This window comes from Lutjanus erythropterus, chromosome 20, assembly GCF_056507025.1.
Source record: "Lutjanus erythropterus isolate fLutEry1 chromosome 20, fLutEry1.hap2, whole genome shotgun sequence".
Lineage (NCBI taxonomy): Eukaryota > Metazoa > Chordata > Actinopteri > Lutjaniformes > Lutjanidae > Lutjanus > Lutjanus erythropterus.
In genome coordinates, this window is record NC_139336.1 from 22,817,005 (window position 1) to 22,844,808 (window position 27,804).

General features: G+C 38.8%; 1 protein-coding gene across 1 annotated transcript; it reads left to right on the forward strand.

Moving 5' to 3' along the window:
* On the forward strand, positions 1 to 21,524 carry LOC146308516 (KN motif and ankyrin repeat domain-containing protein 1-like). Its single transcript, XM_084746536.1, has 12 exons — positions 1 to 103; positions 4,311 to 4,403; positions 5,744 to 8,296; positions 9,196 to 9,342; positions 10,696 to 10,804; positions 11,814 to 11,993; positions 12,121 to 12,208; positions 12,800 to 13,019; positions 16,585 to 16,727; positions 18,832 to 19,032; positions 20,507 to 20,605; positions 20,699 to 21,524. The coding sequence occupies exons 2-12, from the start codon at positions 4,367 to 4,369 to the stop codon at positions 20,759 to 20,761; spliced, it is 3,840 nt and encodes a 1,279-aa protein (XP_084602662.1). The 5' UTR covers positions 1 to 103; positions 4,311 to 4,366; the 3' UTR covers positions 20,762 to 21,524.
* The last annotated feature ends 6,280 nt before the right edge of the window (positions 21,525 to 27,804 follow it).

Below are 27,804 nucleotides of genomic sequence, written 5' to 3' on the forward strand. Positions count from 1 at the left end.
ACAGTGTCACTCCTGACAAATATGGCTTCTGAGTGACATTATTTTTAACTTCTACATCACTCGAACTTGTTGCTGTAGGTGTTCACCTTCTCCTCCTGCACAGGTGAGTGGTAGCCCATCACATTAGCTAAGTTAGCTAACGTTGGCTAACCGGTGAACGCGCACTGAATTTGGTCTGAATGATAAAATTTAAACATGATCAAGTAAGACAAAATAAAGAAAGTTTTGCACCAGCATCATCTTAGTTTATCTTGTATTCCCTCAGCATGACCACAGGGCGTCAGGCTTAAGCAACAACCAGTCCTGCTGTTATTATGGTACAATCAAAAATGCACATATTGGTTATATTGAACAATAAATAATTAATGAATAATAACTGTTAAAAAAACACAATTGGTCAATCAAAAATAAAGGTACTTGGATATTCCTAAAGATATAGGGCTTTTTTCTTAATTGTCCAACATTTCACATATTTCATGTAGTATCATCTCTTTTAGATGTGCAGCAAATATAGGAATAGTTTTTTAAAAATTGCATTTGTGTATGAAATACATATTTGTCTGCCATTATCTTTCAAATTAAATGATAACGAGGGCCTCCTAATGAAAAGAGAGAGAGAGAGAGAGAGAGTGGACCTATTTCAGAAATAAGGGAAATACCTATCCTAGACCAAACCATGTGGCTTTTAATCCCTTAAAACCAAGCAATGTCATCTTGACCTCTTTCTGCATATGTTCACCAGACAGTTACAGACAGTTAAAACAAAGAATGAAATTCTTTCTCTCTCTTTTTTATCTTAAGAACTTGTAGAGTTGAAATTATCCAGCAATTCACAAGAAAAAAAGTGAAAAAATTCATATGGTTTGGTGTAGCTGATAAAGTTCTTAGATAGATAGATAGATAGATAGATAGATAGATAGATAGATAGATAGATAGATAGATAGAGACTGATGGAGTTGTTTTTTTGCTTAGTTATGCTGTTGATCATTTCAAGTTCAAGTTGTTATTTCCACACACAGAGTACATGGAAATGAAATGTCATTTCTCACAACCCACTGTGTTGATAGAAAATATACAAAAATACAATATAGACACAGACACTTTACAAAATAAAATTGACACTTTACTCACTTAGTCATTAAAGCCACATTACTGATGATTATTTAGCAAAAAATCTTGTTGCTTTAATAATTTGTGAAAGCGTCAATTGTCATCTGTACAATAATGTCTATTTTTTTCACCTTATATGCTTACATCCTTTAGAGTACACAACATTTTGTCAGGCATGACCTACGTGATCAATAATTATCCCTATTGACCAATATGAAACCTCACTATCATGACAGCAAGGTGGCAAACTCCAGGTCAGTGCACGTGAATCCTGAATGGGTTGAAGGAGGGATGCTGCAGCTGGGAAGTCTGGCTGACCTTCTGACCAGTGACAGGTTTTCCAGCCTACGTCGTGTAACAGTAAAGCATTTTCTACCCCTTAGACTTCTCCTACTACAGCCAAGTTGGAAACCACAGCCCTACACTTGTATCAATAAGAGATTAGGCTATCAAAACTATTGCATCCCATTATGTAACAGTTTGCAGCTGTTAAATAGGAAATTTAGCTGCCTAAAAAAATAGTATTTTCCAGAATGTTTATGGACCAGACTAGACTATACTAAAATGGCTGGTGGTCAGCCCATGGGCTAAATCCAGCCCTCCAACAGAATAATTTAACCCCCTGATGAAAGTGAACATTTCCTTTTCAAGTTTATATTAAAACCTTGCAATGACTTTTTATAAAGCTATCTTGCATCATATAAAGACATGGCTAATGTAAATCCTGATAAATATGAGCTATGTTCCTTGTTCTGTACCAATTTATTTGAACAAGTTATGATATTGAATTTAAGCCTAACGAACTTAGCAAATGATTAATTAAAAATCCTCTTCATTTGAATGACACAAGTACTCTTTGAATTTGAAAGTTTTAAAACAAAGTTTTTATTCAAGGGCTGTCGAACACAAAAAGGTGCAAGTCTAGCCGAAAAGTCATTGTGAGAACACATCCCAATTGCCCCTGGGTTTCATTGTGTTTGCACATTACTGAATGAGGATATGTGAGTGGCTTTGCAAATACATAAGATGCCCTGTGTGGAAAATATATTTGAATAATGGTGTCTAAATTAGCAGTACAATGTTTTGATGTAGGTAGAAAAGGCATCCAGCGCACATATATTTAAATCTCTTGCTTAAACTTTACTTCTCTCTGTCTTTCCTGGTCTTTCTAAGTCATTCATCTGTTAGTTCCACATTCTGTTTTTCGCTGCAAACTTGACTGTGATGAGTTTTCCCAAGTCACTCCACAGCATTCATCTGAGAGCAACAGAAATAGTACTTTGGGTCACTGTGGCTGATTCTGAAGAGAACTTGCCAAATTTATTGGATTTATGGCCCCAGGCTCGATGTCATGTTCGCTCTGGCTTCAGATGAAGTGTCTTTAGATGTCAGTGGGGAAACAGCCTGATTTTGTTGTGGAGCGAGAAGACCAAATATGTACTTACACATACAGATGCATACTAAATGTTATGTATGTTTAATTTAGCTGGACAGTTGGACGTAAATGTAATGTTTTCATAATCTGATTTACATGTACAGCCAATTAACCATATTAATGCTGACAGCAGCACATGTTCACTTAATGCTGCAAGTCCTTAGAAGTTACTTTACGTACTGTTATTATATTCTTTCTTATATTCCTTGTAAATATAAGAATCTTCTTCTCACTTTTCAGTCCTGATGCTTTTGCTGCATTTTATATAATTTTTTTGAATCGACTAACAGGGTTGTGTCATATTACTTCTAGTAATAGTCAATTGAAGTCATGTTTATAATTAGTGACGTAATCCTTTACAAAACAATATATATCTAGTTTGAATTGAAAATGTTGCACCATATACTAAAAAAGGATGCAGACGTAAAAACTTGAGTCCCACAAATATTCTTTTCGTTTTTGTCAATAAATATCTCAAAACATTTTCTTTTTTTTTTAAACTTTTTCATTCATGCAGGTATTTGGTTCTCCATCCTACAGACTCATATTGTTGTGCAGTGTAAATACAACAAGACAAAGATGTAAGCATCGTATATAGATCTGATTAAAAAAAAATGTGTTTTTGCACAGGGTTCTTTTTTCTCCTACCAGGCTCACAACCAAATGAGCCCTTGTTTAAGAAACGGTGTAGGTCATATCCACTTTTCATGAAGGTATTGGTGAAGAAAAACACATAACACTTAACTCCTACCCCATAAGAAATTGTACATCTGCATGGGTGCAAGATACAAATGATATAACAGAATAAATGGCAAAGTGTTTTAATGTACAGTAGTGTTTTAAAATAGAGTAACAGTCACTAGCCAACCCTGTCAACTAATCATCTAACTGAAACCTCCCTGTGAACACAGAGAAAAGAAGTTACAGAGCAGATCCAGCAGAGCAGCTTCGAGTGGCATTTGGAAAGTTCCATTCTGTAAAGCATCTTTTGCTCAGACAGCTTTTTCTGTGAAAGGAGCAAAGCCTTAAAACCCGCGACCTGATCACTTGAAATCTGCTGCAAACTTCATTTCAGCAACAATCATGTACTCATGTCTACTTCTTAAATGAAATGTATTTACATGTGTGCTTTGTTGTTGTTTTTTTTTGCTGGACATTTTTAGTTATTCACTGCATTCACTGTGCCATCTATTTAACTCACTGTTCCAATCAAGTTGCTTTTATAAATGCAGTTTTAGAGACAGGTGTTGCAAAGAAGCATTTGCTATAAACACGGTGGTGCTTGCATCAGATAGCTGTTTCCAGGTCGTCTAAGTATCTGTCCCTATCAAATAAACCAGAGAAAGAAAGAAATAAAAAAGCCGACTCTCAATGAAGGGAGGAAAAAAACAGTTATTTTAGAAGACACTGACAGAAATAAAGCCTATGTGCTCTCCTGAAAACCTCCACATGCTGAGAACAGAAGGTGCTTACTAATGAGAAAGTGATATGGCATTGCAATGCGATGAGTCACTGTTGTTCACTGAGGCTTAGCTCCTTTCACTCGCTGTAGTTTTGCAGAATTAACTATAATATGCCATGGCCTGGTATTGCATTTCCTTTATGTAAGCATTGCAAGGTTAGATGTTATTGACTGCTGGACCGGGGCTGGGAGAGAGACAAAGAGGATGAACGGGTGATGCAGTAGGACCATACATGCATAGTTAAAGCTAATTATCAAGATGTGAAGAATGATTAACTTCCTACATTTCTCTTTCATTTACAGACTTATTTAAAGTTCTGACTGGATTTAAAGGGATCACTCCATTTTTGATACTGTGAATGGCTCAAGGCAGTTACATCTTGAGAAATGTATCAGGTAATTATTACTATTACTTTGCCGATAGTTTAAATAATATATTTTTTTGTGAATTTCATAACTTGTAAAATTTTTTGTGTGATGCACAAAAGCATTAAGCCTTGCGTTTATAGGGCTTATGTTGAAATGTAATGATCAAAATATTCGATCAACCAGTGTTCAACATAAGCAACTTAATTACAGCTTTACCTGTTTCATGAATTACATTTTTTATTTATATGTGTCAAGTATTTATAGAAAATGAATAAGATTTCTATTTTTTTGTGTGTCTTCCCTGGCTGAAATACTTGGAAGATGTCTGTGGTTGAGAAAACCTGCCAAGAGCATGGTCAGGCATTTAGAGGGAAAGTTGCAGAGTAATTATAGAGTAGGTTCAGTCTATGTAGAGAGACATACCATTTGGAGAGAAGTGGCTACTGAAAACAGAGTGTCTACACGATTGGTACATCCTCCTCTGTCCCTCCTCTTCTTGTGGGACGAACTCAAGACAGTTTATAGTCAAAAACATTTTGAGGTGACAGAAGGAAGGCTCTGGAATACAATAGAATCCATCGCTGTGAGCTAGAATATCGAGGTAAGGAAATGTATAAATATATAGCATTAAGCAGTAAAAGGAGATTTCATTTTCAGTAACATATTGTGTTTTGTGGTTTTGCCAATCACACATTTTGTTATGAAGAGTTAAGAATGATTTCAGTTTCAAAACACTGAAAAGAAAATTTGTTGCCAATTTTATTTGACAGTAGATCAATAATTTCATGCATTTTTCAAGCAAAAATGTCAAAATATTTGCTGGTTCCAGCTTCTTAAATGTAAGGATTTGCTGCTTTCTTTGTTAATCAAAAGGAGTCTTTGGGCTTTAGACTGTTGCTTGGATAACATTTTATTTCCTTCTTTCATTTCTTAACTTTCTTTTTTAGATTTTATAGACTAAACAATTCATGAAAAATAGCTGTCAGAAAATTGAAATTGAGAGGCATTTGCACCCCATTTACACCTGGTACTAAAATGCAGTCTGTATCCAGATAAGGAAAAATGCATGTTAATGCAAGGTGTAAACGCTGTGCAATCAGAATATGATCAGATCTGCCAGACCACATCTGGGAGTAGTCTGGCTAGCATTGTGTTTGGATCTTATACAGGTGCAAACACAAACTGTACATTAATCTGGATAATTTATCTGGATACAGACCACATTTTAATACCAGGTGTGAATGGGGCGTTGGAGAGATTCCCACATAGTATCTGTTTTACATTTCCCTCTCTCCAGTCTTGTGATTGGACTCCTTTTACTCTTCAAGAGTAATAAACTATGGCTATTACACTGTTTTCTTTAACAGGTCAAAACACCGAAGAGTGCATTCCTAACTACTTGGGGATTAACTACAGCTATCAGTCGGACTACCTTAAGAGTGTGGACAGTTTTCAAGAAGGCACCACCATTAAGCGGCTAAGCCTTAAGAGAAGGCCCAGAGTGGCCGTCAATAATGTGGAAAAAACACAGAGTGGTATTTCATCCAGCCAGTGGTATTCTGCAGAATCCTTGTCATCATCTAGCAGTGATGACACAAGACTACTGGGCATGTCTACTACAACCAAAGGTCGACCTCCTCTTCCTCCACCACACGGTTCCTCGCTGGATAGTAAACCCTCCAGGAATGAAGGACAAGCAACGTCTCACACACTTAATGAGCCAAAACCTCAGCCTGCCGCAAGATCTCTTGGTTTGCAAAGACAAAGCCCTGTGGTGGAAAAGACCATTGTGGAGACCCACAAACATTTGGATCAGGAGGTGACAAACCAGCCTCCACCTCAGCCCTATCCCCGTCGACGACTGGCCAGCTTTGGAGGAGTAAGCTCCCCTGGGTCGCTCTCCCCCTTCACTGGCCTAGGTGCATATAATCAGAACAACAATGGAAACAAGCCTGCTGGCACAGGAAGTGATATCAACCTTAGCTCATCCCTGGGCAGCAGAGGCAGCACAGGATGTCTTAGGATGAGTCCACAGAGCTCTGGTAGGAGCACCCCAGTTACAAGTCCTGGCTCCATACACCTGCAAAATGTCCGTGACCAGATGGTAGTAGCTCTGCAGAGGCTGAAGGAGCTGGAGGAGCAGGTGAAAATCATCCCTATCCTCCAGGTAAAGATCTCAGTCCTTCAGGAGGAAAAGAGACAACTGGTCTCTCAGCTCAAGAACCAGAGTGACAACGAAGACCTAAATGATGTGATCTGGAAGAGAGCATATAGCATGGAAAGGTCTGACATTGAGAACAATACCGAGGAAGGACTTGAGGACTTGAGAAGTGACTGCACCGACCTCAGGGAGTTCAGGCGACTGACTGAAGAGATGCAGGCTTTGGAAAGAACCCTCAAGGGTGGTAATTTGCAAGTGTGGCATGGAAAAGGCCCTCTGCATGACAAGGCTATTAAATCAGTGGCTGTTGGAACTGATAAAGATATCACTTTGTCTAAACCCACAAAAGAAAACAAATCTGTGCACACTGATCAAGTAGAGATGAGGTCCATTGCAACAGAAGTGTCTGAAGTTAAACTTGGAATTTACACAGAACGGGAAGCAGAGCTTGATGCCCAACAACTAATGATTGGTGCCTTGAAGGAAAGAATCTGTCATTTAGAAGCAGAGCTGAAAGAATCAGCTCTTCAGACAGAGATGAGCCGCCTGAAACTAGAGCTTCAGGCTGCAGGAGCTAGGAACCGAGCTGATAAAGCCTCCTGTGCTAGGCCATCCACTGTGAGCACAGGCATTGAAGCAAGGCCCCACACCACAAGCCAGGGAGTGGGAAATCACATAGAACTTCGAGATGCCACCACTGGGGAGGCAACAGAAGTGAAAACAGTGGGAGTATCTTGTTGTAGGCCTGAGCTGAAGGATGTTTGCACAGGGCCAGATGTACCCATGAGCTACTGGGAGGTCAGGAAGCGAGTGGAGACCATGGAAAAGGGTGTGGGTAACCAAGTTTTTATGAACACACAAGGAGTTGGGGTGGAGATCAAGTTATGTGATGCAGAAACCAACACAGAGGTACCAGTGGAGAATCTGGGGTCTAAGAAAGGAAAGATTAAGTATAAATCAGTGGCTTGTGGGGACTGTTCAGTTGATGTGATCATCTGCGAGGCAAAGGAAGTGGTTTCTCAAGGTGTTGCCACAGATCAAGTCAGAGGAGTGGATCTGGGAATCATGGCATCACCCCAGACAGCTTCTCAGCGCACCAACACTGTGTCCAGTTCAGTGTCTCGCTTTACTAACACCAGACATGCCTTCAACACGGACTCCAGCACAAATACTTTCCTAAATACACAAGACAAGCACACCAACACCACTCATACCGTTACTAGAACAGTTTCAGTAGGCAACAAGGATTTGAAAAGCACCCCAGAGACCCGCTCAATTGGTGTAGGGACTACCAATCCACTAGGAAGTGCCTTAAAACAAACACTAGGAACAGTCACTAAGGTAACCCGAGACACTGGCGTTGGATTCACAAATATTAATGAGAATTTCCTCGTTGGAATGAAAACCAGAAATATGGCCTCTGGTCCGTCCCATCTACCCGACCCCATCAAGACGAGGAGCATCGGTGTAGGGGAGGGCAGGATCCGGGATTTGTCAGTTTCACCCAGTAAATCTGGCCAGATGTTCCAGCCATCTTCCCAGTCCCAGTGGGACCCTGAGCTGAACCATTACATAGAGAAGATGCATAAGCTCCTTGGGGAGCATGGGGACCTGCTCACAGAGGACTTCACTCAACAGAGGGAAGGGTTTGTCCAGCAGCACTGTAACCAAGGAAGTTCCAGCTCCAAGCTGTCCTGCAGTAACACAGTTACGGCACAAAGAGGAACAGAAATCCATCCTGTAGATTCTCAGCCAACAGGTAAGACTGTAGGAATTTATTTGCCGATAAAGGTACCTGTGGAGTTTTCTTGTTGTTCACGTTCAATCTGTGGTGTTGACATCCAGTTTTACATTGGTTAGCAGTCTTCTTTTTCCCGTTGTATGCTGTGGGGTTGTATGAGGTACTTATCGATAGTCCATGTATAACAGATGATACATGATGACAAAAACATTCGCTAAATTAAATCTACTGTATATTTAGTCGACCAAAATCTCATGATATTTAGTCAACTATACGAGAACTAGAAAAATTTAGCCTTTCAATTTAGTCAAAAGACTATGATTTAAATAAATCAAAATTCGCTGTCAAAATTAACACTGCTTGATAAGTCCCTTATATAACCCCACTTGAAATAATGCTAACTATCCCTTCCACATCACTAAATATTGGCCAGTAGAAATGTATGAAGTTAAATAATATAGTTACAGTTAAACTTTTGGATTGTGGCCCTCTGCAGTCAACAGGAATGTGTATCACGTTATCAATTTGCTTTCAGACAAAATGGAAACCCACTGATCAAAGCATTGATGCATGGGGCGGCTCTATAGCTCACTTGGTAGAGCGTCCGCCCCATGTGTTGAGGCTGTTAGTCCTCTGCAGCGGCTGCTGGTTCGACTCATACCTGTGGCCCTTTGCTGCATGTCATCCCCCCTCTCTTCACCCTGTTTCCTGTCTGCTCTTCAGCTGTTCTATCCAATAAAGGCAAAAAAGCCCAAAACCATATCTTAAAAAAAGCATTCATGCATAATGCCACTAGTGGTCAAAAACTCCACCAGATACCTTTTAATGTTGGATTATTATTTTTGTGAAATAAACATCTGTAATGTCATACAGATCTTATTCAAAATCATCACTAATATCCTCTTTCTTTGTCTCAGTCAGCAGAGAGTTTCATTGCCCATCTCAGCTTTCAGTTGACTCTTCTAAGTGTGACAAAGGAAGCCCAGGAATCTGCCAGCAGGGTGATTCGGAGGTCAAAAGAATGATACAGATGTTAGAACAACAGGCATCTGCAGCTCTGCAAGGTAAACATGCATGCGTGTGTGAGTCAAAGTGTCAAAAAGTTTGTCTTCATTGAGAAGGACAGTGAACAGTTGGTGGGTAAGAATGCTGTGTGTGTGAAAGTAGTCTAGTTTAAAAATATTTTACTTCCAGACCACTCCCGAGGCCCAGTTTAACTTGTGTTAGGTTTAGAGGAAGTGGCTGACTTTGGCTTGGCAACTTTTAGTTTCTGAGGGATACACTTGCAATGTTTGGAATGATATCTGGTTTTGGAAGGCGTCTCGTACCACATACCAGTTTGTGGCTGAGGGTCTAAAATTGAATGGCTTCGTGGGCGGAGCTGGCGTCAGAGAAAGTTTCTGGTTTAAAATGACGCCTTCACGTTTGTAAGAATATATAAAGCATCATGAATATATCCTCACTACATTAAGTCCAGATCGACCTAATGGGTTTGTATCTATCCCTTTATACATAGGTTGTATTCAAAGGGATAGTTTAGATTATTTGAGGTGGGGTTGTACATGGTACTTATTGATAGTCAGTGTATTATTTACAGTAGATGGCGGTCGGTATGCCGCACTTTGGAGAAGCAGAGAGGAGCACCAGCATGGAAGATAAGCAATGAACTGCTGTGAACAGGGTCAGCAGCAAAACATATTTTAACCACTTAAAAAAGCTCTACCTAAAAAACTCTATCAGTATGTGTATATGCTAAATTTAGAATATTGACCTCACTTTATTTTGCGGTCAGACGGCCTTTTCCAACAAGAAACCACCTCAGTATAAGCCAAATACCTCTCTCTCTAAACCAACCAAAGGAAGAAAGGAGAAACCTGTAACTTGACCTCATAGCACAAAGGAGTTGCTGGTTGACTGCTGCCTCGATGTTTTAGTTTACTTGTATTACTGTGTGTCTCTTTTGTTTTAAAAGGATAATTTTGCTTCACAGAAGTCACACAATAACACAAACAAACAGATCAAGTGGAAGCAGTAGACTCAGCTCTGCAGGATAAAATGATTGTTTTCGCCTATGGAGTTTGGTTGGTTTGGTGAGAGTGATGAAAATATTCAAAGTATAGCCAAACACTTAAACTGCTATAGTTTTTTTAGGTGGACCTTTTTTAAAAGGTTAAAATACCTTTTGCTGTCTATAGCAGTACATTGCTTCTCCTCTCTGCTCCTCCGAAGCAGGTGCGTGCTGACGGGCATCTGCTGAAACTAATACACTGACTAATGATAAATATCTCACACAAACCCACATCAAATCATCTGAACTCTCGCTTTAATAAAGTGATGATGACACAGTGGTAAATAATGGTGCACGGTGTGTGGATAACGTTCACATTCACAGGCATGTGTTGCGTTGTTGTGTCTAGACAGGTCAACTAATGCTGGTATGCTGCGGTCTGTGATGAAGAAACAGAATGGTGACCAAGGCTGTAGCAGCAACAGGAAGAGCATGAAGTTTATGAGGGTGACCACAGGGTAATCATCTAATTTCTAGCATGTTTGAAAGGCTCTAAAGAACTTAGTATCTTTCAGATTTTCAGCATATTAAAGGGGTACTTTGGATTATTTTAAGTTGTGGTTTTATGAGGTAAAGGCACAGAAGCTGAGAAATGAACTGCTGTCTGCAGGGTAAGCAGGCAAACATATCTCAGCCACCAAAGAAAAGAAATATCTGTTCAAGTGTTCACTACTTGAAGAATATTTTCACTGCTTAACCTTGCCATCAGACGGCCTTTTCTGACTGGAAATCAATGTTATGTACACCAAATATCAGTCTCTTCCTCTCGACCAAACTCAGTTGACAGAAACAGTAATTTTACTTTGCAGAACACAGGAGTTGCTGGTCTACTGCCACGTTGATCTGTTTTTTTGATTGTGTTAACATGTGACTTCACTAATCCAAACTAACCTTTTAAAACACCAACCTCACACAATAACACAAATAAACTAACCGATCGATCAGCGGTAGACCAGCAAATCCTGTGTTTTGCAAGTTAGAATTACTGTTTTGGTCAAAGGAGTCTGGTTGAACAAGAGAATGTGGATATTTGCCTTATCTCAAGGCGGTTTACTGTCAGAAAAGGCTGTCTGTTGGTAAGGTAAAGAGGTGAAAATGCTCTAAATGTACTGCACACTTTTTTAGGTGGCTAAAATAGGTGTGGGAATCTCGTAGCACCTCACAATCCTGTTTGATTAGATTTGGGTACAGAGGGGTTTTATGCATCCTTCCATAATTTTTCAAGAGAAAATTGTGATGCATCCAAGAATTGATTATTTTGCCCACCACTAGGCTAAAATATGTTTGGCATCTGACCCTGTCCACAGCAGTGATTGCTTAGCTTCCTACACCAGGATTCCAGGGGTCATGCCATCCATCATTTCCTGTAGATAACACTGTCTATCAAGAAGTGCCTCATTCAGCACCACTTTAAATAATCCAAACTATCCATTTAACTCCAATCCAAACTAACACTTTTGTCTCTAGGTTAGACCCCGTGTCATCGTACGAGCTCTCTGCCAGTGAGAAGGCTAACTCTGAGGAAGTGGAAAAAAGAGGAAACAAAAAATTAAGAGAAGCTTCTCAAGATGGAACACAAGCAAGAAAAGGCAAAAGTGGCTCCAGCAAGGCATCGAAAGGGTCTGTAAAGTCTCATACTCAACAGAGGTAATGTGTAGGAGTCCTGTCGGTTTTAAAGCCAGATGGGGCTCCCATCAGTCTTATTCACTGTGTGACTCAAAATTTTGAGGTCTGAACTTGCACTGTGTAACCTGTGGCATTTTATTCCTTTCAGGAGTAAGTTAAGTGAAAAGATGTTTTCTGCCTGCCAAGCCTTAAAGATGCACCTGAGTGACAACACAGCTTTATCCAGCAGGGACTTGGTATGTTTTGTTCACCATATTCAGTGTGGGAGCCACTGAAGGTCACTTTGAGTGTGTGTGGTGAGCTTGTGTGTTTGTGCACACATAATAGTATGTCACTGGATGGGTGTGGAGAGATGCGGGGCTCAGGGTGTGTTCAAGTGTGTCATTTTAAAAAAGAAACGACTTTGGCGTCAGATACAGAAAGCGCAGGAATGTGTTGACTCTGTAATTTTGTGTCATTGTATTGTTCTTAAACTTGAAAACAATGAGATTTGAAAGTGAAAGAGACTCCTTACTTTTGCAGCAATTCGATAAACAGATACAAAACATAGGAGTTCAAAAGAAGTATATTGACAAGGCTCCAAAGCCCCTTCCTTTATGATGTTGTTTTGGAGATTTAAAACAGCGAGTTGTTGCATTGTTATGGTCTTTGTCTGTGTTCTTTCATTCATATCCCTGCAATCACAAGATCCTGTCTATCTCAGAGTTGTAGTCGAAATTGTTCTGCACACTTAATCATGGCGGCTTGCACGGCATTTATGAGGATGCTTTAAAAAACACTGATTTTTTTTTTTTTACCTGTCTTTTGTATTCTTTTGTCCTTTGCAGCATGACTGTCTTCAAACGCTCGAGCAAGAATGGTTCTTTGTGTCCAGCAACAAGTCAGCTGCCCCTGACACAGTGCAGGACTACATGTCTACGTTTCGGGTCATTTCACCCTCAGTACTGCAGCATATAGTCAATATGGCTGACGGCAACGGAAACACAGCGCTGCACTACAGCGTGTCTCACTCTAACTTCGGCATCGTCAAGAAACTACTCGATGCAGGTAAAGTAAACCTTCGTTACACGGAACAAAAAACCCTGAACCCTTTTTTCATTTCTCGTGGAACCTTTTAAAAGGGTTCCACTTGGAACCTTTCAGAGTTTTTTTTTCTAGAACCCAACATAAAGGGTTGAACCTGGAACTATCTGTGAAGGGTTTCACCCAATACCCCTTATGGGAGGTTCTACAGAGAACCCTTCCATGGTGTAATGTTTCCACACAGAATGCACCAAGGGAATTCTATCAAGAACCCTTTTAATATTACAAGGGTTTCATCTAGAACCTACCCAGGGTGTTCTACTGAGAACCCTTTTATCTCCCAAGGGTGATCTTGAACCCCCATTACTTTATCTAAAAGCTTTAATTATGAAGCAGCAAAATCAGGAGATGTTGGGTTTTCATGAGCAGTAACCTAATACAACTCAACAACCAGCTGAAAGCAAGCATGAAACAGTAAAATAAAGCAGATACCTGAAATTACAAACAGCAACAGAGGAGAGAAACTACACTTTGAGCCACAGAGATTCAATTGGGGGCTACAAAAGTAAAAACACTTTTGAAGACTTTAAGAAATATCTTTCTCTCTGCTCTCATGCATTCATGGGTTGAGTCACGGCGTTCTGACTCACATCAGAAAAAAAACAGGTAAACTCATCTACTGACAGTTAACAGCTTTACAAGCATTTAAAAAACCTGAATATAAATGCTAATTTTTGTGAGCAGAACAGTATCACAAGGCAACTTGAGGTCATCATCATGTATTATAACTACATTCTGACTTATTCATTTCTATCCCTCCTTGCTGTGAAAATACATTTTGTTTACTGCTTCACATCCAGCCAAAAGAGATGTTTTTCACTGTCAGAGCTCTTTTGACAAAACAATAATTACACTGCATTTAAAAACGCATAATACTTTTTCTAGCTTGCGAAAGAAGTTGTTAAAACACTTTATTGATCCTCAGATGTTATGTACTGCTACAGCAGTTCATATATCTTCACTAATCTATAGTGCAGAGGGTATAATTTGTCCAAACACAGTCTGTCTAAAAATTACAAATGAATATGTACTTAAGAAATCACTTCTAAAATCATAATGGGCCTTTTCTCAGGCTGTGGAGTGGTTTAGAAGGGATCAAAAATGCAGCAATATAATTCAGGCCCAGGCTATTCCGAGGCATTAATCAATGTAAATTGAACAGGCAACACTAGAATAAGTTCCTAATAGTGGAGATAAAGTGCTCTTTCTTATTTTATCCCAAAGCCTTGCCACAGCCTTCAGAAGAGATTAGACTTGTCTCTGTCTGCTCTAAGGCCAGGTGGAAATAAAGCATATTATTAGCAAAAATGGTAAACGGTTCTAATCCTCTGTGCCACAGACATTTGTTGTCGTGTTTCCTGTTACTGATGGAAAACCATGACTGAAGCTTTTTATTATTATGTTACTCCAAATATCACCTGAACCTAAAGGGCAAGCTTAAGTACTTCCAAAACATCCTGTACGTAAAAAACCTAATTCGAAAGAGTGAGTCAAGCCAGTTTGATGATTCATAGGATGCACTGAGTGAGTGTTTTACCTGTTCATTCTTATTTTAGCAGACTCATGCTAAAATATAAATAATGACAGATTTTAGTGTAACAGCTCTGGGAAGTGAGACTCAGGTGCAGAGAACACACAGGAGGCACAGTGAGGTTCAAATGAAAACCACTGTCTTTACTTAAGTCCAAAACAAGGCAAACACAGGGAGTCCAAAAAGGCAAACAAAAACAGACAGGGAAAAAAAGGCACAAAACTATAATCCAATAAATAGGCGAAGTCCAAAAGGAAACATGAGGCCTATAACCACACCAAGCAGCTTCACAGACAATAGAGACAATCTGGCAGAGACATGTGGAGCTGGTGGGGGTATAAATGCACAGGGATGGCAAGGAGGGTAATCAGGGGCAGGTGAGTGAGTGGCCTCAGGTGCAGTTGATGAGGGGCGGGAAAACACAGGAAACTGAAAAGACACAAGAGGTAGTGTTAAAAAATAAAACAGGAAACATAATAAAACCCGGAATGTTACATTTAGCTCCTACAAAATACATGCTTTTGACGACTTTTAATTCCGCAGCAGCAATGAAGCCACAATTATTTGAGGACACGTATTAAGACTAAAATGTGTTGCTGCTGTGCCATTTAAGCATGGCTTTTGAGAGTAATAATCCCATTATCTATTCATCTGTACACATGAACAACCTTTTGCTGTTTTATTTGACATGTTTGCTAAGAAAATTCCTATTTTGCAAAGGTATTTTTACAACAAGCATATATACCTGCTACAGTCAGTAGGAATGCACAGATTGACCGTCCACTAATCAGCTAATAAATTTGCCATAAGTACATCAAGATCTAGATGTCAATCAATGATGCAAAAAAACTGAGACCGTTGGTGTCAATAGTCTCATTTCACACACAGCCAGGTGTGCGCAGAATCGATCAACAGCGATCGCTGCAAAATGCATGCCACTTTGTGTCCAGCTTCATCTCAACTTGCTCTGATGTGATGAGTAACACTGACTTCACAACACTGAAGCAGCTGCAGTTTCTCTCCACTGATGGCACACACCTGCCTGATGCCCAATCAATGAGTGGACTGGGTCTAATTGGCTGTTGGTTTTGACACCAAACACCACTTGTTATAGAAAATTCTAGTGTTCTGTGAAATTGTAATATATATATATATATTAGTCTTATGTTGTGCAAAGGTTTAATCTGTTGACGAGCATGTATTTTGTGGCTGATAACAGAATAATAAAGGTGATTTTTATAGGACTTATCAATACAAGCAGTTACAAAATGCTGTACACGGCAGACATAAAAAGACTCAAAGAATCATGGGACAACAGGGGGATCTGACGGCTTAAGCTTTATCAGTGATCAAGGACACATGCTTTATTTTTTCAGCTATAACTATCTGAACATGTAGCTTGCGAATTATCTAACAGGATGTAAACATTTCTGTCGCTTCTGGTATATTCTCTGAAGTTATACTGACTGCAGCTTTTTGTCAGCGCCTCCTGCTGTGACCAGCCGCTCTCATCTATTTTCCAGGCGAGGCGCAGTTCAATTATTGTCCTACTGTCGCATGCCACCTAAGCTAAAGGCACATTTCACCCCCCAATATGATTTGTATAAATTACTCATGCCACCTCACATGCTCGTGCCTCTATGTGAACATAGAATGAATCGAAGACGTGCTATCCAGACTTGTTGAAGAAGTTGATGGCACTCCAGTTTTTAATATAGCAAAACTATAGAAAAATATCATTAATCATACTGCTATAATTTACCAGCTGCTATAACAATCAAAAAACTATCAGTATCGACTGAAATGGCTAATAGATGATTTCCAATCAGGATTGGCACAAAAAAAACATGATTGAGGAGTTCCTAATGATCAGTATAAGTGAAAAGAGTTTGCAAGTACCTCCTATAAATCAATGATGCTATAAACCTCTTTCCTCATTACTTCTTCCTGCTTCCTTTTGTTTTTTCTACTCGGCCCACTTGACCACCATCACCACAGACGTGTGTAACGTGGATCAGCAGAACAAAGCAGGTTACACGCCCATCATGCTGGCTGCACTCGCAGCAGTGGAGAGACCAGAGGACATGAGGGTTGTGGAGCAGCTCTTCACAAAAGGAGACGTCAATGCCAAAGCCAGCCAGGTCAGTCTGTTCTCAGGGAATGGTAGTGGTTGACATGATGTCCTGCTGCTGTCTCTAAACTGTGTCCACATGTTGCTGCAGGTACTACTAAAACTGTTTGTTGTTGCTGCATTAATATTATAAATGGATGTGGTTATTTTTTCCCTGGTGGACTTCCAGTTCAGATCTGACATTTGAGTGTCAGAGAAGGTTTTGTTTTTTTGTGCATAATGTGATTATACTAGAAAAAGGAAAAGAATATAAACAAATAAACTGAAATGTAGATAACAGGCTCTGGGACCATCACATCAACTTAATGGGAGCCAGCCAACATTCAGTAAACATTGCACTGCATGGTGAAAGATAAGCCCAGCACAAATTGAGTTTTCTGCTCATTTGTACATTTTCTATCTCTGTCGACTTAATATTATTATTTCTGGGTTTTTTTTTTTCATTTGGGTGTTATTTTTAAACCAGTATTGCTGCAGCTCTCAGGCTCGTTCACATCACTTGAATCCCAAATGTGTATATGATTGTATACAAATTATTTACTGCAGGAATGAATTTGGAGTGCCAGGAAAAAAATCATCACTTCTCATGGTATGACAGGAAATTGTATATTTATGTTCTGCATGTATTTTTGCTAACACTTTATTTTCTAGGTACATCATTTCATAATAATTTCCTCTGAACATTTCATTTAATTTGCTACTAGCCATAGGAAAAGATTTACAGAGGAATTTCCTTTTAAGGACCCTCCGTTTAAAGCCAAGTTAATATTCATTCATAATTAATGTATTATTGGAAACTTTGTAGCAGACAAGAGGAAAATGAAAAAGTATAGAAGAGCCTTTCCCAAACTTGACAGGGGAGGAGATAAATCAGACACCTGTGAGGTTGAGGAAAGAGGAAAGAGAAGAGGGAGTGGCTAAAGGAGGAGATAACAAATAGAACTGTTCTTCATATATGTTAAATTGTATGCTTGCCTGTAAGAAACTGCAACTATTTTTGCATATTTGGCTCACCTTTGCAGGCAATTAATTGGAATTGCATAAATATTTATAAAGTTAAACATCGTCTCTGTTTTACCTATAATTAGTACAAAATTTCCAAGTTCTTTTAAGCAAAATTATTAAATAATTTTTAGGAAGTTACCTCTGTCTGACTCCACAGAAAAGCTATGATTCTATATTTGAAATAGAGCTGCAGTGATTATTTGATGAATTCATAAGCCGATTGAAAGAAAATTAATGTTTTGATAATCAGTTAATCATTTCTGTCATTTTTCTTTCTTTACATTTTATGTTCTTTTTTCCAAAATGAGACATTATAGAAGCACAGAACAAGACGTCCAAAAGGATCACAGCACATACAATAATAATAATTAGGTTTACACCATGGGCCTAAAAAAAGATCTCTTTTCTTTACTTTTTTCCCCTTTTTTCCTTTTGTAGCCTCAGGTTATAGGTCAGCTGCTCCATCCGCTGTAACTGATTGACAATATTTATATTTATAAGTGTCCACCCGGGGGCAATGTTTCTGAAGACAGTGTTTTGTGATGGTTTCTTACTGGCTGCCATAAAAATCCTTAGGAGGTATTTGTCACTTGTATTTAAGACCTTTGAGGTGAGTCCAAGATATAGGATGGGAAATGACATAGAGACCTTGTTTCAGTTACTTATCAAACAAAAATGTCAGACATTTGCTGGTCCCAGCTTCCGAAATGTGAGGACTTGTTTCTCATCTGGTCATTTATGACAATAAGTGAAAAGTGCTGGACAAAAGAAGCTAAAGATGTCACTTTGAGCTCTGGGAAATTGTGATTGTAAAAAAAATTATAAACTCAACAGTTAATCATGGAAATAACTGTCAGGTTAATCAATAATGACAGTAATTCCTAGTTGCAGCCCTAATTTGAAATGTCTGAGATGTTTGTAGTGTGTGAGCATCTACCAGCCACTGACAGATATTCACATTCACCAGCAGTCAGCAGCATTATTTTGCGTGTGAAATCTATCAGCCACTTTCCTATTTACCAGCATTTGGCTGGTGCTTGGTGCTAATTTCCCACCCTGCATCATTAACCCTGTTTTCTGTGTTTGACCCCCGCCGTCTGCCCATGCAGGCCGGTCAGACGGCTCTGATGCTGGCTGTGAGCCACGGCAGGATGGACATGGTGCAGGCACTCCTGGCACAGGGGGCGGAGGTCAATCTCCAGGACGACGAGGGCTCCACAGCGCTGATGTGTGCGAGCGAGCATGGCCACGCTGACATTGTGAGACTACTGCTGGCACAACCAGACTGTGATGCCACCCTGACTGACAGCGTAAGTGAGTCATTGCCTCTGTGAGCCTGGTGCCTTTAAGCTGTGAAGTTGAAACTCTCCAACTTTGCCTCACATATTGTGTTACGAAAGCAGCGGGTGAACATTTATAAAAGAATTTCCATTAAGTATATCATGGAAGCAAAATTATATATAATTAAAGCTGGGCTAGGTAGTTTATTTTTGGTGTCACTGGGCAAAAGTCTCATAATAAGCTTTTAACATAATGTATTTCAAGTGGTCTGAGAGAAAACTAGACGTCTGCTCCTCCACTGTGATGGGAGACTTTGCCAACCTGGGAATAAAACTCAATAATCAGCTGTCTTTCTCCAGAATCAGTTACTGCACCTTTAAAGGGTAACTCCAGTAATTTTTGAACCAAGGCCCTATTTTTATATATTTTGGTCTGGGTACAAAAAGCTTTTGGAATTGGTCCAGTGGATCACCTAAGCCTTCAACAGTGAAATGGGCTGCAGTGTAATGATGACAAATGCAGCCAAACAAACTTACTGATCCAGGCATTGGTAGGTCAGCAACTCCCATGTTCTGCAAGGTTAAATTACTGTTTTTGTCAACAGAGTCTGGTGGTTTTGAAGAGAAAACAATATATAATGGCTGTTTCTGGGTAAACAAAAAGGACTTTACTCTTTAACCAAAAGGTTTATCTCTGCAGGGATCCTTTCCATAATGCCATCAGACACTTGGAATACCAACCTGGGCTTGTCTCTGGGGGAAAAAAAAGAAAAAAAGATGGATGCCTGCCAATCTTTCGCTAGCGGCATCATTCAGATCCAGGGTCTGCGCAGTAAGGATCAGGGTTAGAGATCCCACCCATATAGCCAACTGACTAAATTGCAAGCAGGTCTCAGCTGTCAATCATAATGTGAAGTCCGCTTTTTATTGCATCCAGCAAATAATCATTAAAGTAAATTGACAATAACAGGCAACGAGTCCACCATAAGTTGGTCAGCTGTTTAGAAATTTAAAAGGGGGACTCTGCGGCTGGAGTGTTGTTGTCAAAGTTGCGAGTATTTCAACTTAACAGGATTTCTTCATCTCTATTGATAAATCGTGGTCATTTTTATAATTCATTATTAGCACAATAAGAGCTATCTAAATGACAGAAATCATGTCAGAAAAGAAATATATTTGGCCCATGTCCTGTTCGCTAAAGTGGAGGAGGTTGGATTTATGACCTATACTGCAGTCAGCAGCACAAGCACATTTAGTGGCAGTATTTTGACGGGCCTATTTGTCCCCAGGGATTATGTTGCAGCCATTGTTGCCTGTTTTACAGCTGATGGCAGAGGCAATCTACTTTTTGTACCCATTTTGTATCTATTGCACCTACCTTAAAATATGCAAAAATAGGACCCAGGTTTAAAAATACTCGGATGTATGCTTTTTCCACCGGTAAACGTGCGATAAACATCAGAGCCAGCAAAGTCGTAATGTATGTGAGTTTGTGTGTTTGCAGGATGAAAGCACAGCCTTATCCATTGCACTGGAGGCAGGTCATAATGACATTGCAGTGCTCCTTTATGCACATACCAACTTCTCCAAAGGACAGACAGCGGTATGTGGGTCACACATTTCACACTAACAGTTAAACTAAGTATATATGCGGGTAACTTTTTTATTGTGTGTGTGTGTTTATGTGTCCTAACAGGCAGCTGCTTGGCACAACGGCAAGTCTCTCTCCTCCTCTGGTGGTAGAAATGTCTTCGAATGAGACGACACTCCACAGCCTGAATGGATGCTTCTCAAATCTTATTTATGAGATCATTCGGTACCAAAGCCCCCATAACAAAGGGGTACATTTTAACAGCATCAGTTTCAAACTGATTCTTTTCATAATTGACAGAATGCTCATTATTCTCCAATGACGATGATGCACCCTAGTGTAGCATTTATATAAGACTGCATAGTGTGTATTATATTGTACCTCAGCAGGTAATATATGCATGGCAGATTATATTACTATCATATGTTTGTAAGAGATAACAGTTAATGTTGTATCCCGCAGTTATCTATTATATACTATAATTTCAGTTTCTTCAACTCTTTTAATATCTTTTTTGTAAATGATATTTATAATGGCAGTATTTTATAATTGCAAGAAAACCAAGAATACATTAAATTAATAAAAAGAAGAGAGCTCAGAATAGTGTAAGACTTGATTTTAGAAAACTTAAAATCGTAAAACTAGATCAACTTTGTACATCCATATTATATTGTAATGTAAAAAAAGGGTTTATTTGTATTTATAAGTTGATACTTTTGCTGTATCTGTACTGCTTTACTAGAAAGGTCATGAAGCATGATAAGTATTTTAAATGTTTACACCAAAACTACAGGTACATGTAATTACATACAACTGCAGTGCTTCTAGTTTCAAGATTTGTTGAAATTGTTGTTGTTGATTTCATGTACTGTAAATGAATATTTCAGCATTTTGGGAAATAGACATCATTGCTTTCTTGCTGAGAGTTAAACTCATATTGGTTCATTAAACGTGTTTTGTGCAGATCGAACAATAACATAAATGCTATGCTTCTACTGCATGGCACGGCTGGGCTCGGTTCAGCTCGATGCATCTTTGGCACAAGGTACTTTTTTTCTATTTTGTTTTCACTGTAGCTGGTTCCCCCTAAATGGAGCCACAACTCTTAGCTGATATTCATAGCGATGCACACAGGAACAATGGAGGATTTTGCGTCCATTTTTTTTAAGTCAAGTGAATAAATTGCAATTGTGTAATGTTGTGCAAGTGATGATTCAGTTTTATTGGTCTGTTTTTACTCCACTGTTGAGTATCGGCTCAGCTCAGAACCTTGACCAAGAGGATACCAAAAAAATAGGTATCGGGTACTGTTCACTTTTGACAATACAAATCCAAAAAAGAGCAGGCAGAGCCAAACCATACCATGCAGTAGAAACACAGCTATAATGTCTTAATTAGCTTTGAGGTACTGGTAAGAAGACTTTCTTTTTTACTTTAGAGCCAGGCTAACTGTTTCCACTTGTTTCTGGCCTTTATGCTAAGCTAAGTTAATTGGCTGTTGGCTGTAGCTTCATATTTAAAGGACAGATATGGACAATCAAACTTGCAGCAAGAAAGAAAATAATCAGGCCAATGTCAATCTATTCCTTTCAGTGTTGTCTCTCATCTGTAAATAAAGTGACTTCAAATCACTGACTTAAACATTCCTTGCTATTGAATTTGAGAGTTTATCTTTTAACTTAAAGGTCCAGTGTGTCAGATTACAGGGAGTTATTTGCAGAACATGACAGAAATGTAATGTAATATTCATAATTATGTTTTATTTAATGTATTATCACCTTGAAATAGGAATTATTGTGTCTTCACCACCTTAGATGGAGCCATTCACAGGCGTCCTCTTCCATGGAGGCCGCCTTGTTGAATCGTCATTTTTCTACAGTAGCCCAGAATGCATAAACCCAACACTGGCTGTAGATGCGGCATGTCACATTTTTCGTGAGTTTTGAGGCCTACGTGCTTGGAAGGGGAAGGTGAGACGAGCCGGCTACATTCTGCAAGCTCACCACTAGATCCCTCTAAATCTCATGTACAGTTGTTCTGTTATAGATTTGTTTTTGTTTTTTTTTTACTTTAATGAGTCAGACACTTATTATATCCATTTAATGAAGCAAAGTTAATTAAACTTGTGAAAAAATAAGCTTTAAGCTTCAAAATTATATCCTGAAGTTTATGCATCATGCCTTTCTCCGCTGTAGCTACTGATCAAATTAAGAAAAAAAACATCTCCAAAAAAAGGTACAGAGACTGATAAAAGCTTGTGTTAAGCCTCTTTTCTTTCTACATTCAACAGGTTTCCAGTTTCAGCAGGTTTCAGTCATTTTCCCTCATATTGAGTGCATTAGCCAGTTGCGAAGAAAAATCTGCTGAGCCTTCAGTGGGTCATCAACACTTCTATCCCCCATAATCAGTCTGCCAGACACTAGTTTGATTCATCCCCTGACAGTCAGCTCTCTGTTCTCGTAAGACAAACTGTTCGCCCCCTCACCGCTCTTTTCCTTCCACCTCACCAGGTATTGTCCTTTTGTCCCTGCTTTTTTTTTTTGTTACTATTTTTTTTCTCTTTCATTGTGTTTTCATAAGTGCAGTGTGGCAAGATGCTTTAAATTTTAAACACCTTTTCAGCAGGCCGATGTAAACTCCTGGCTCATTGTTAGCTTGGCTTTGCCACCTGACAGCACAAATCACAGCCTGGATTACTGATCAGACGATACTGGGCTGCATCCATGCTTGCACCACTGCAAATTAAAACTGAGTTTCAGCTTTGAATCAGATATAAATCATTAATGAAACATTCAGAATAACCTGCGCCCTGGTTCAGTTCAGACTGTTTTAATGAATAGTCCCTGGGATCTAGCCAGAGAGGAGAGATTGTGGAGGGATGCTGGCATTAAATGTAGGACAATAAGTAAATTCTGCATCAGCCCTGCAACCGAGGGACTATCATTGTTTAATTTTACATAAAACAGCAATGAATAATGAATATGTGATCAGTTATAAATCATAAAAGATCATAAAATCAGACAGAGCCCAATTTTTTGAAGTGATATGTTAATTTTGTCTCTGTTTTTTAGCATTTGCAAAGAAATTTCAATCATAAAGATATCTTTCACCGTGGAACATGCACGGGCATGGTGGGTTGTCTGTCAGCCCCTGTGCTTTTGTTGTCTTCGTCTACCCAGATGATTTACATTTTTGTCTATTTGCAAAGCTTGTAAAAGTGGTGCTTGCCTGAGTGTAGAAAATAGAAAGCTTGCATGAAAAGGCCAAGAAGATGTATAAAATTATGTTGTCATTCCTTACAGCATGTCACTGTGTCCCATTACTGAAAGCCTCGGCATGTGTGACTGAGAGCACTCTGACTCATTTCCCAGCAACAGTAATAAAATACAATGATATACAAGGTCCACCATCACAATTTGCAGTTGCCATGGTAACAGTCTGCGGTTTTGAGCAAGTGGTTCTTGGGAACATAATACTGGAATGATATCTTTATTTCAACGTGTAAGCTAATCCAGACACTTCTCATTGGCACTCTTTGAATAGAAACTTCACTCCTCCTCCTAACTTAAATATATTTTCATATAAGCAGCCTTCAAAAGCAAAAGAATGAGGGCTCCATTATTATTATTTTTTTTTTTTTCATTTTTGAAAACAATGTTAGATGAAACTGGCATGCAAGGAGAATCAGCAGTCATAATTTCATGCAGATTAATTCCCCCTGTACAAAGGGTGAAAAAAACAAGTAGAGTTGTTTGAGTGTGCACAGTTCTCCTGGTTACAATACTGTATGTAGCATGTTCTTGACATCTGCTGGCTAATGATTAATTAGCTGGCTAATGATTAATTACTTGAAACCTGCCAGTGTTTCACCCTGTCTTTATGTTTAGGTTCCACCACACATGCCACTTTAAACTGTAAATACAAGACACAATGCAGAGTCTTTCTATGTCCCATTACGATTTACAATGTATGTTTTGTCTGCTACAGCATACTGTTCATATCTGCTCTGTAATTTGCATGTTGTGTGATCTTCTCTGAGGAAAAAAATCATCAGAGATTTGCATTAATTTACCAAAATGCCACCACTTCTCTGTCTGCATAGATAGAAGTGCACTGCTAATATCACTTTACAGGCTGTATAGCTGATGAGCTTGTCAGCTGCAGCACCTTAAAGCAGAGGTTCTCAGTTTTTCTCTGCCAGTGATCCTTTACATACAAGATAGAAAATACACCAAAGGCCCCCTAATGAATGTCCCTTGAAATAATCTGAGCCGATTTTTTACACTTCTACTTAGTTAGGTGAAAGAACAACACAAGAGAAATGTATTAGAAAGATATCTGACATGTATTAAAAATATATACATCAAGCCAACACAGAACCCTAAGAACGTGGAAACATACACACACAGTGAAAGTTTCACTTTCGGTGCAAACATTCATAAAATATGAATAATAGAAAATATAAAATTGCCCAAATAAAAAAAGGTAAAATTAACATTAACAATGTATTTTACATTTCAAAATTAAAATATTATTTGTTAAACTATAAAGCCTTTTGTAGCAAAAAATATTTTTTTAATCATATTGTAAATGAGCGAATCTGAAATATTTTCACAGACACTCAGGCAAAGTGCCACTGACCCCTGGAAGTCCCTGTACCAGTATTTGAGAACTGCTGCTTTAAAGGACCAGTTTGTATGATTTAGTGGCATCTAGCAGTGAATTATCACTCGCCTCACCCTCCCCTTTCACGCATGTAGGAGAACCTGTGGTGGCCACAAAACTCACAAACAAACAAAAACGCAACAGGCCTTCTCTAGAACCAGTGTTTGGTTTTTCCATTCTGGGCTACTGTAATACGGCAATTCAGCGTGGTAGTCTCTGTGGAAGAGGACCTGCTCCCTCTGTAAACTGGAGTGGCTCATTTTAAGGTACCGAAAACGCAACAATTCTTATTTTTAGTTGATTACACAATATAATACAATAGGCTACAGTGCAAAGTTGTGCACTTTGTCTCTAGTCTCCTGCTGGGGCTCAGGTGAAACAGTATTTCTGATATTTCTCCAGAGCATTTTTGTATGTATATATATATATATATTTTTTTTTTTTTTTTTTTTTTTTTTTTTTATTTTGAGGTGAACTGTCCCTTTAAACTATAATAAAATGCAGAATGGGAGGGGATGTCACAAATCAAATGTTTTTTATAATATGCTTCACTGCAGAAGTTTCTGTTCCAATAAATTCCAGTGTAGTGTGCTGTTAAACCTTCAAATGTGTTTAGTAAGTTACATATTGATACAAGAATTCATTACAGCATGCTTCCTGTCATCAAACAAGACAAACAAAATGTTCTAACATTTTATTTGATGGATGATTTGCTTGATCTTCGTTCAGTGTGTCATAAAATGGTAAATTTAGTCTAAGCATTTTGAAAAGACGTGCCAACATGATGTGAGAGAAGGTTATTAGTGTGAGTTTTGGCTGAGTGTAGAAGAGGCTTCAGAATGAACTCTTTCAACTGTACTAAGTGGTCATAATAAGACGTATTGCCAGAATCATTTAAAGGCCTTGAAAAGCTTTTCTTCATGCAGCATCTTACTATGAGAGACGTGGCGCTACATGAACACAGTATTTTCTGCCAAGGCGGGAACAGTTTTGGTTATTTCACATGAGAAATTTCTGTTTGTTTTTGTCAGTGCTCCTCACTCTGCCCTGAAGTAGGCGGGGCTGAGCTGGAAAAAGGTGATGTCGCTTTTTTCTGTGCACCAATCATGATTTGGAAACTTTTGACTCAAGATGTGGGAATGTTTGCTCATATTGCCAGGATTTTTCCCACAACTTTGTTGTCCAATTCCTCTGCCCTAAAACACATCCCTCCTGTAAAAACTGTAAAAAACAAGACATACTGCATGAACCTTTCACCTCGCATTAAAGTTTACAAGGCATCTTTTGTGTCTGCTGCAACATGCTGCACATATATGCTCTATAAATCAAGTTGTGTGTTCTCCTTTGAAAAGAAGATCAGAGCAAAAGCCACCTATCTTTACATTAATTCACTGTCAGTTCTCTAATGTCATTTTGCAGATTAGACAGTTAATTAGCTTGTCAACTGCACCATCTTTAAGTTTACAGAGCATTTAAACTTATGTGGAAATGGCATTTATGCCTGTTTAGATGATCTTTAATACAAATGCTAATAACATACTGTTTTAAGTTTGTGCAGTTTATCTTTATTCCCCTGCTGGGGCTCAGCCTGCAAGTTGCTCTCAATCAAGGAAAAAGGATAACTTCTGATATTCCCCCACACCTTTTTTTAAAAAATTTCCTTTTGACAATAAAAAACGATTAGCAATACATTTAAAAAAAAAAAAAAAAAAAAAAAAAAAAAAGACTATGTTTGACTGCAGGAATCACTCAAAAAAAAGAGTGGGTCAGTTGGAAAAAAGTGATGTTGCATATTTCCATGCACCAATCAGGACTCAAATGTGGGGTTGTTTGCTCAGCTTGCCAGGATTTTTCCCCGAAACTTCAACCAGACTCTTACTCATTCAGTCCGGAATATAAATGAAGAAATACCAAGTTAAAAACAAGTTTAAAGTGACTTTAATATAGAAAATTCAGTGTGTTTAATGTTGTTACATTTAAAAAGAGAAAGAATTTTGTTTTTGGCATAGAGACTTTTGGTCTAGCTGCAGTTAGGATACAAGAGTAAGTAATAAAGTCTGTAAACATTAAGCATGACAAATGGCCTTGGCAAGCCTCTGGAAGGTCGACTTGACTGTGTGGCATGAGAGCACTGCTGTGGATTGCCTGGACGACTCATGTTCATCATGATTTCTCTCTGGTTCCATTAAATTGCAGTCCCAGACACACAAGTCTCTCCATTGTACAAAAGGGCAGTGCTCTGTCATTATGAGTTTGACCTTGTTTGAAGAACAAGCGTCGGGATCTTTTATTTCTACCCTGTTTTCTTGTGTATCCTTCATTTCCTGTGTTGTGAGTTCGGACATTGTGTGCTGTTTTCCTGCAGCGTTTTTTGCACATGTTGGGGGGGAAAAAACGAATTGATTCACAGAAACCAGATGTGTTTGAAAAACAGCCCAAACTAGAAAAAGTCCACTGTTTTTACTGCAATTGTTACAGCTCAGCAACTCGGAGTTGCAGAGATATTTTTTCCTCGCTGTCTTGGCACAGGAATTAAGTGTAATCTG